This window comes from Musa acuminata, chromosome BXJ2-7 (assembly GCF_036884655.1).
Source record: "Musa acuminata AAA Group cultivar baxijiao chromosome BXJ2-7, Cavendish_Baxijiao_AAA, whole genome shotgun sequence".
Lineage (NCBI taxonomy): Eukaryota > Viridiplantae > Streptophyta > Magnoliopsida > Zingiberales > Musaceae > Musa > Musa acuminata.
This window is the reverse complement of record NC_088344.1, coordinates 35,465,453-35,475,425: the sequence shown is the minus strand read 5'-3', so window position 1 is coordinate 35,475,425 and position 9,973 is coordinate 35,465,453. Positions and strand designations below refer to the sequence as shown.

The 9,973-nt window shown below is 39.1% G+C and overlaps 1 protein-coding gene across 2 annotated transcripts; it reads left to right on the top strand.

The window, feature by feature from the left end:
* Window positions 1–1,244: 1,244 nt before the first annotated feature.
* On the top strand, window positions 1,245–8,858 carry LOC135617845 (ABC transporter A family member 2-like). 2 transcript variants are annotated; one of them, XM_065118525.1, is made up of 16 exons: window positions 1,245–1,841; window positions 3,107–3,338; window positions 3,677–3,846; window positions 3,948–4,133; window positions 4,270–4,365; window positions 4,454–4,654; window positions 4,746–4,905; window positions 5,002–5,225; window positions 5,328–5,445; window positions 5,535–5,611; window positions 5,723–5,812; window positions 6,121–6,264; window positions 7,278–7,589; window positions 7,667–7,747; window positions 7,853–8,029; window positions 8,464–8,858. In XM_065118525.1, exons 1-16 carry the CDS (start codon window positions 1,473–1,475, stop codon window positions 8,704–8,706), a joined length of 2,880 nt encoding a protein of 959 aa, XP_064974597.1. In that variant the 5' UTR covers window positions 1,245–1,472; the 3' UTR covers window positions 8,707–8,858. The 2 variants fall into 2 exon arrangements, with proteins under 2 accessions (XP_064974597.1, XP_064974596.1); XM_065118524.1 differs by having other exon boundaries at window positions 1,252–1,841; window positions 4,999–5,225.
* Window positions 8,859–9,973: the final 1,115 nt, after the last annotated feature.

The following is a 9,973-nucleotide window of genomic DNA, read 5'->3' as shown; positions in this document are numbered from 1 at the left end:
CTGGAGCGTCCGAGACGTGGTCATACTGCCAAAGTTTTCATCGTTTCTGTGCAACTTCGCATGAAGAACATTCGTTTCAGATGTCCATTGCAGAAGATGTCGAACGAAGCGGTAAATTTGGAACGCGTTAATACATACATACATACGCACATACGTATATAGTTCCTTGCTTATTAATAACATAGACTTGATCTCTTCAACTGTACTGATCGATCCTGGTTGTAGCAGGGATTGGCAGATAAATTACATGGTCATTGTCTTTGCATAAATAAGATCGAAGAAGGTGCACCGAAAAGAAAAAAATATGCAGGTTCAGGCTTTCGTTGCACTGAGATGATGAATAAGAAAATGATTCCCCTGCATCTCGTATCGTGGTGTGAAAGCAATTCACTTGTTGCACTGAGAAGAAGAAGGAACTCAAGACGAAACGAAGGAAGCATGAAACTTCTGCTGTGGGACGTGGGCAGGTGCGGGTGTCCACTAGCATTTTTAAACTGAGAAGTCCAAATTTCTTGAGAGACATGACAGTGAGACTCGGGAGGGCGGAATTTAGAATGCAGAAAACTGCTCCTGCAGTAGCGCGTTGGAAGTCCGATGAGCAACCAGCAAAAGTAAACCCAGGGACGAAGCGGTGCAAGGCAAGCAGGAATGGCTCGCATTGTTCTCCAAGCGTGGACGTAAGGAAGTCCTTCCATCGAAGGGCGCGTGAGTTCGTGGAGTTACGGTTCCACTTCAAATTCCCAGGGCACCCTTTGCAACCTTGACGCTGCATCTTGACGATGGTACCCAATCACATTCCGGAAATGACCCATCCATCCCAAACCCAGTTGACCAATAGAATGACTAATTCGTCCTTATATATATATATATATATATATATATATATATATATATATATATATATATATATATGTTTCCCATCAATAGAATAGAAGAAACGGTGCAGTCGGTGTCAAATGTCCCAAATACCCAAATTGGTACCTCCCCAGTTTCATGGACCCCATCTACATTTCCTCTCTTTGGGGGTTTGAAATATCGATATCTTAACCAAACTCTCACTCCAAAATTTGCATCGTTAAGAAATGCATCATCCAAATCTCACCTTCCAACACTCCCTCAAATCAAGAATCTAACAAGGAAAATAAACTGAGCAGGGTTTTAATCAAGAGCTTCAAATTCCAATGGAAATCGTTGGTTTGTCGCGTGCTATCAATCAATGCCATGGAAAATTCCAACTTGAAAGTACTTGCGGCGATCGCCCCGTACCACAATCCCGATCCCGGCGATGAGTCAACCCAAAGAGCCCTCCGTCGTCTATGTTTATGAAGTCATTTATAAATGGCCCGTTCCAGTAATCTCCTCCCCCTCCGAAGTCCAAAGTGAAACGCTTCCCCCTCCATACTTTCGCCGCCTCCTCCGGCGGTTCTTGGTATAGGAAACAGGCAGAAGAAGGGCCTTCTGTCGTCCCTCCCATGGAGCTGAATAGCGGCGTACCCCTGATCACGCAACAGTATGCGGCCTTGCTGAGGAAGAACTTCATCTTGACGTGGCGCCACAAAAAGTCCGCCTTCCTCCAGCTCTTCTCCTCCCTTTTCTTCATCTTTCTCATCTTCTGCATCGACAAGGCAGTCAAGTCCCGCTTCTCCTCTACCACCGCCTACAAGAACGTCCACGACCCCCAGCCCCTCATCCTGCCCCCCATCCCCCCCTGCGAAGACAAGTTCTACGTCAAAACCCCCTGCCACGATTTCATCTGGAGCGGCAACGCCAGCGCCCGCATCGCCACCATCGTCTCCGCCATTATGAAGAACAACCCCGGCAGGGAAATCCCCGCCGAGAAGGTCAGTTCTTGTTATCATTTATTTCTGGTGGTAGGGCCTTGGAAATTCTCCTACCCGTTCCTCCTGATTTACCTTGTTATAGTATTGGTTCTTTGGCGAATTGGCTTTGCAGGGAATCGAAAGGAACTTCCATTATTTTCTTCGAGTAGATTACTGAAAACGTGCTATCGAAAACAGCAGTCATGGTGATCCGTATTTATCGTCTAGTTACTGGACATCTTGATTGCGTTATCTAATTTTTCTTTTATAAAGTTGAAGGAATTGAGTGAATAAAACAGTAGGTCTGCCATCGATTTCCTTTTTCTCTGTTTTGTTCGATACAAGCATTAGTACACAAAAATGAGGAAGCTTCAGCTCCCCATACTGTGCAAAATTGTGTAATCTGCTACTGAGTTTGGCAATACTTTGGGACAGGAGATTTAAATTCCCTAGGAATGTAAACAAAACTTATAACATTCACATTAGAACTAATTCTTCTAATGTCATCTCCCAAACTCTTCAACCTCCAAGGCCATGGCTTTTGATTGTTGATATAATGAATTATCTCCAAGGCACCTGATTCGACGCACAGTTTGCTTTCAGCCCTTTTAAGACCCTCACTGATTGCTCTGCAGTCAGCCTGCTTAGCACCTTGAACTCTGCAGTTGGTACATCCAGCAGCCAACAAACCTCCACTTGCATTCTTAATGGCATATCCTACACTTGCACAATCAAGTTTAGTATATAAGAATCCATCACATTCAATAAAGAATTCCACCCTTTCATCCCTATTTTCCTTTAATCAATATTTAATGTTCCCAATCTCTTACTAGTAATTTAAGGAGCCAAAATATGCCTTTGAACTTGAGGACAGGGTATTTTCTAGTATCTATGGTTTTGATTGTTCAAATGCTGATAACCTCCACATTCCTACTGTTTTTCTTGCATAAGTAAGCCAGATAGATAGTCAAAATTTTAATCTTCCTCCTGCTACTGGTCTTGTAGTCAATGTGACTAAATGCTATGATGCATGGCATAAGCCGGGAAGACTGTTTTAGTCTTCCATCTCTCCAGAATAGCTTTGTTCTGTGCCAATATTTTGTTGTCTTTAAGCTGCAGATCTTTATTCTTGAGCTTTGTAAACGTGTTCCCAAGTTTGCTTGTTTGTTAGCCCACACTGCATTAGATACACCATCACTTTTCTTTTCCAATGAAACATTTAAGATAGCTATTGTAATTGTTTTTTAGTACTTCTGAAAGAAGTGATCTACACATCAATATTATAGGTCAAATCTTTCAGAACTCAAGCTGAAGTGGATGCATGGCTTGAAAGCAATCCTATGCGGTGCCCAGGTGCTTTGCATTTTGTGGAGAGGAATTCGACTGTCATAAGCTATGGAATCCAGACGAATTCTACTGCTGTAGCCAAACGAGGAAGCTATGAGGACCCTACTTTCAAATTTCAAATCCCACTTCAGATTGCTGCAGAGCGTGAAATCTCTAGATCCTTGATTGGAGGTGCTATAGACATTTTCTGTTTGTTGATCTTTGAATGTTTGATAAGTCATACTTGGTAGCTTCTAAACTCAATCTATAACTACATCTATCTTGAGCAAGCTTGAATTTGTTGACATTAATTCAGTTATACACAAATATCTGCTAATGTATTATAAGATAATCACTTCAAATGAAAGTAAAAAACAGCTTCTTAAATGACTTTCTGTGCTGTCATAAACTTCTCAATGCCCTTCTTGATGTCTTGAAACTTGAGAGTCCTGTAGGTTATCATTCACTAATTTGATAGCTGATTTACTTTCACTTTGTTTCTATTACTTATTAGGATTTTCTTACCGCAGATCCAAATTTTAAGTGGACGGTGGGGTTCAAGGAGTTTGCTCACCCAGCCACAGAAACTTTTTCTGCTGTTGGTACTGCAGGACCGACCTTCTTCCTTGCAATCGCCATGTTTGGTTTTGTATTTCAAATTAGCTCTTTGGTCACTGAAAAAGAACTTAAACTTCGTCAGGTTGTAACTTATGCTTATCCTGGTCTTGAGGTTTTCATCTGTTGACCTCTCCTACTTGCAAATTCAAAATGCTAATGATTCATTCTTTTAAGTATTTGCAGGCTATGTCCATAATGGGCCTATATGATTCTGCTTATTGGCTTTCTTGGTTTACATGGGAGGCTTTTCTGACGGTGGTTGCAGCACTTTTCACAGTCCTGTTCGGGATAATGTTTCAATTCAACTTTTTCTTGCACAACAGTTTTGCTGTTCTGTTTCTCTTGTTCTTCCTTTTCCAACTTAATATGGTAATTTTTTTCTCTAGCAGATGTATGGCATTTGATTAGGATAGTTTGGATATGAATCATCTTTCCAAAATTTCCTTGCTTATTCTACATGTTTGTGCCAATATTCCTTGAATCTTACACAATCTATTTTTTGCAGCTAAGTTTTGCTTTTATGATATCAGCCTTCGTCAGTAAATCATCATCAGCAACTACAGTTGGGTTCTCAATATTCATAATCGGTTTTCTGACTCAGGTGAAGTTTTCATATTGATAATCGCAAGCTTGATAATGCATCTTACCGTGGAGATTGAAAATTGAATTAACATATCTTGTCACCACAGCTTGTTACAGTATTCGGGTTTCCATATGATAGCAACTTCACAAAACTCTATCGAGTTATATGGTCTCTATTTCCCCCCAACCTTCTTGCCAAAGCTCTTGACTTGCTAGGCAATGAGACAGCTACTTCTGAAGATGAAGGAATTAGTTGGGGCAGGCGTGGAGAATGCACTACATATGAACCTGACTGCACTATAACTATTGTATGATATGAGTTCATTCTGAGCGTAAAGTTTACACTGTTTATCTTCTTTATGATGGTTAGGTTTGACGATAATCATATATATTTAACAGGAAGATATCTATAAATGGCTCATATCAACATTCTTTGTGTGGTTCATTTTGGCAATTTACTTTGACAATATTATTCCAAACTCAAATGGTGTGAGAAAATCAATGTTTTATTTTCTGAATCCCTCATACTGGACTGGGAATGATGGAAACAAGGTGGAAGGTATGACCAATTTTTCTATTTTTCAAATTTATTATTGCTCCATATGTAGTATGAATTCAGAGGATTCTAAAAGATTCATTCTCTGTACATCAGAAGGTAGTCTCTGTAGCTGTTCTGGTTCAATTCCACCATTGGATGATGCTACTCCAAGTGATGAGGATGTCCTAGCAGAGGAAACTAGTGTAAAGCAGCAAGCTGCTAATAATGAAGTTGATCCAAATGTTGCAGTTCAAATACGTGGTCTAACAAAAACATATCCTGGAACTACAAAAATTGGTTGTTGCAAGTGCCAGAGATCTTCACCATATCATGCTGTCAAGGTATTTCCTCTTTTTACCATTTCACTTGTCAGTTTGTGCCAGAACTTATTGATGCCAAGCATGTATTGCTTGAACATTTCATAATGCTGTATTGAAACTTAGGGAATATGGGTAAACCTTGCAAAAGACCAGCTGTTTTGCCTTCTTGGACCTAACGGAGCTGGGAAAACCACTGTGATTAATTGCCTTACTGGTGTTACACCGGTTACAGCAGGAGATGGTAGCATAATCTTGCGTTATTAATCTATCCTTCCATTATGTGTGAACAGAAGTAATGCCATGTTGCTAAGTCATTTTATCTTCTTACAGCATTAATTCATGGATATTCAGTTCGGAGCTCAGTGGGTATGTCAAATATTCGAAGGATGATAGGAGTTTGTCCCCAGGTATGCTTCATTTCATCCCGATAATAGGTTGATAAGATAGCGAATACCTACTTTTGACTGTTTAGAAAGGGAAACTAATTAAAGTCTGGTCTGTGGTTCTCTATTTGCCAGTTTGATATCTTATGGGATGAATTATCAGCTCAAGAACACCTGCATTTATTTGCTAGTATCAAAGGTTTGCCTCCATCAACAATAAAATCGGTGGGTGCTGAAGACCCTCCTAGCATTTGGTCCTTCTTTGTCTATATAATGTCTATAATCTGCATTGATGAACATTAACTTTTAAGATCAAATTTTTTTTGGCAGGCAAAGTGTCTCTTACTTCTCACCAAAGAAGATCCCTTGTCTACGTTTAAAATTGACAATTTTAATGAGCATTTATCAGTTAAAAAACCTTATATTAACTGGAAATGGTTTATATGATTTGTATAGCATTTTTAACCAGGTTGGTTTATTCCTCTAAGTTAACAACGTATCTTCTTCTCATAATATGCTATATGGTGGTGCAGGTAGCTGAAAAGTCATTAGAAGAGGTAAAACTTACTACTGCTGCTCGAGTTAGATCTGGAAACTATAGTGGAGGGATGAAGCGTCGTCTCAGTGTTGCAATAGCCCTCATTGGGGATCCAAAAATGGTTTTCTTGGATGAGCCAGTATGTGATGAAAGTTAGCCATAAATATATGCTACCGTAGTTTCTTGAAGAAATCTATAAACACTTGCGTAGGAATGCATATTTGCATGGAATCACGAAGGTTGCTTGTTCAAAGCTGTGAAATTTGCAGAAACTAATTCTGGAATCCTTCTGTTAAATAACAAACACAATATTAGGACCAAAAGAATCTACAATTTTCTTGTTTTTGTCTCTCTGTCGCTCTCTTGCTTTAGATTACTGTAAACATTCTACTTTGCTGAAGTGATTAGAGACAAATGTGATCAATAAGCAAATTAAAGGTACATGAGCTAGGGAGTCCCAACCACCTATGAGAAGCATGGACACGGAACTAGACACGATACACCATACCCATGCCAAAACAGTGAAACACAGCTAGTCTTACAAGTAGAACAAGATATAACATGTAGACAGAAATTTGTGCTTTATATATTTGTTATATCTATTTTCTTTGGACAGTTTAGATAATTTATGAGCATAAACAAAATTCATAAGAAGCACAGGTACAGAAATAGCTGTCTCATTTTCTGTCATAAGGTAATCTGTGAGCAATCTCTTATGCTATCCCATTTTCTTTAAAAACGACTCAATGTTTGATATTTGTGTTGTTGATAATTTTTTTGACCCTTTGCTAAACAAACTATTTCAAAATAATAGATTTAATGAGTCTTAAGGCATATGAAAATGCTCATTCAGTTATCTCTTTATTTTTTGAACTTTTACTTGCAGTTCCAGGCATATTAATCAACTGGATAAATAGTACCATAGTATGTTGACAAATCTAAGTACTAACTAGGTGTAAATTTATTGGAATGCATCATCCACATAATAGATTTTATTTATTCACATAAAATTAACATCCTTTAGTAGATTGACAATTGAGACTGTCCATTTGCCCTTGGTGGGAAAAACCATGGCTCGCTTCAGAGTGCTGTACATATGTTTTGTCACCAAGTCTTTCAATTGAAATTTTGTTATGTTGGCTTATGTTGCAGACTACTGGCATGGATCCAATCACTCGAAGGCATGTCTGGGACATAATAGAAGATGCTAAAAGAGGACGAGCTATTGTTTTGACAACCCATTCCATGGAGGAAGCTGACATTTTAAGTGACCGGATAGCCATCATGGCTAAGGGAAAATTGCGGTGTATAGGAACCTCTATACGACTTAAATCAAGATTTGGGACTGGTTATGTTGCAAATGTGAGTTTCCCTAGCAATGCACCCGGTCAAACTCCCAACGTTTATGGTAGTGCACCCACAAGCAATCCTCACCTTGAGCCTGTGAAGCAGTTCTTCAAAGATGTAAGTGCAATACAATATAAATTAAGATTCTTTTCTGGTTTTCTGGAGATAGCCTGACATAGGAATGGAATCAACAGCGATTAAATGTGGATCCTAAAGAAGAGAACAAGACATTTTTAACTTTTGTCATCCCCCACCAAAAAGAGGGGCTTCTAACGGTAACTTAATGCTCCCATATTCTGAATTTATTTGCAACCTTGGCTGGCTGGATGCATTTTCTGATCTATACAATGGCCCTTATCTGGCTCCCTTTCTGGTGGCAGAATTTTTTTGCAGAGCTCCAAGATAGAGAAGAAGAATTTGGGATTTCAGACATACAACTTGGTCTAACAACCCTCGAGGAAGTGTTTCTAAACATAGCAAAACAAGCTGAGCTGGAAAGCTCTTCCATGGAGGAGAATCTGGTTACTCTGAACTTGTCATCCGGACCTTCGATTCAGGTGTGGAATTCTACTTAAGCATTTAAGGATTTTGTTATGGAACTGTGTTTCTGCTGCATGGTTTAGTTTAGTAATTAGTCTCTTATTAGATTCGTCATGTCATTGAGCGATACAGAGAAGCCAGAATAACAGTTGAAATTCTGCATACGCCTGCTAGAATTAAGAAGGATAGGTTCCAGACTAATTGATAGGAACGATCAGTAAAGTTCCCTATGGGTAGGGTATATGTTTAAAGATTTATATGGACTGGATTTGTTTGTTTGATTGACAAGATGGAAAGATAAGAATTGAAGGTTCTACAACTGGATTAGATTATTAAATAAGTATCTCATCCTTGTATTGTTGCTGATTTTTTCATATTGGTAAATCCATTTAGTCTTCTGAAACTTAGAGATCTAGAATTGGAGCATTGCTCACTGCTGGCGACTATGCAGATCCCGAAAGGAGCTAGGTTTGTTGGGATTCCAGGAACAGAATCATCGGAGCACCCGAGAGGACTGATGGTGGAAGTCTACTGGGAACAGGATGATACCGGAACCCTCTGCATTTCTGGTCATTCGTCTGAGACCGACATACCACCCAACGTCCAATCGACGGTGAATCGGGCCCCTTCCCGCAGAGGAAGTATTCGTGGTGCTCCTCTGGGATTTGTCATAGATTCAAATCTTATTAGTTAAATGGTCATCCAGGAGTCTCTTTGTAGATTTTGGTGTGATTGGTACTGTATTCACATTTTGTGCATGCATGGGCTAGCTAGTATTTGCTTAGTTCAGAGTATGTGTAAGTAACACTAGTACTATATATTCTTTTGGCTTTTTGATATTTCTAATACCCAACCTTTCGTGTGTGGAAATTAGATGAAGGTATTATTAGCTTGGCACGTTGTGTTTTCTTTTCTTATCCCATCTCTTTCTCTCGCATGAAACTCGTGAATCGTCATCTGTCTTGAATTGTATAGAGGAACACAATGAGAAATGGAGCACCGGGGCTCGGTGATCGGCCTTCAGACAGTCTAGTGAAACTATAATAGGATCAAAAGATATTCCATCTGTTTATATCCAAGCATTCTTCGCGTTACTTCGCACTCGTCTTCCCCGGGAGCACCGCACGCTTGTGAGATCCAACGATGGAGTGATGTGATGGCCGTGTAGTTGAAGTCGATGGCCTCGCTCATTTTCTAATCTTTTAAGGCACTTTGGGTCAAGTGCACATGCCGCAACACCCACACGCTGAGCGGTTGAGGGAAGCGAATTCCTTGTCGGAAAACTTGGCTTACAAAAAGCGAGAAAGACAATTGAGAAAATCGGGATTAATTACATATTACTTCTATACTTAAATTATATTTAATATTTTTTATATTTTTTAATAATATATAATTATCTTTATATTTATAAAAATAAAATATTTAATTCTAATTTTCTTACGTTATTGATTCATATGGCATGTGTTGTCGCGTTCAAAAATGATGCTAAGGATAAAAATATCTTATCATTCAAATATATTAATTTCATATAATGATAACTTCTTATAAAGCTTTGCTATGCTCTCCCGACTTTGTCGACTCCTTAGGTTTTGCTATCCTCCTAAATTGTCACCCAACGACAGTGTGGTGATGATCCTCATCTCCTACATTGTCTTATTTCTCATGCTTTGCTTTGTTATCCTCCTCTTTGGCTCCGCTATCCCCATAGGACCTACCCAACTGATGCTAGTAAAGATCCTCCTCTCTTACACCATCCCATTTGTCCTATTTTGCTATCTTAACCAACGCCTCCGGTTTCGTGCAAGGTCAATGGCTATTTGATTGTGATGATATCGAAATTATTTTTAATTTTTTTTTAACGTTATTTTTGCATGTAACAATATGTGTGGTATCTTCCGTCAGTAAAATCAATAATGTGAGAAGAGACGAGATTAAATGTTTCGTTTTCATAAGTATAAGAA

Coding starts and splice junctions, on each gene's coding strand:
- LOC135617845 (XM_065118524.1), top strand. CDS start 1,473: ATGGAGCTGAATAGCGGCGTACCCCTGATCACGCAACAGTATGCGGCC. Junction 3,339..3,676: donor CTCTAGATCCTTGATTGGAG/GTGCTATAGACA, acceptor TTCTTACCGCAG/ATCCAAATTTTAAGTGGACG. Junction 5,813..6,120: donor CTCCATCAACAATAAAATCG/GTGGGTGCTGAA, acceptor ATGGTGGTGCAG/GTAGCTGAAAAGTCATTAGA.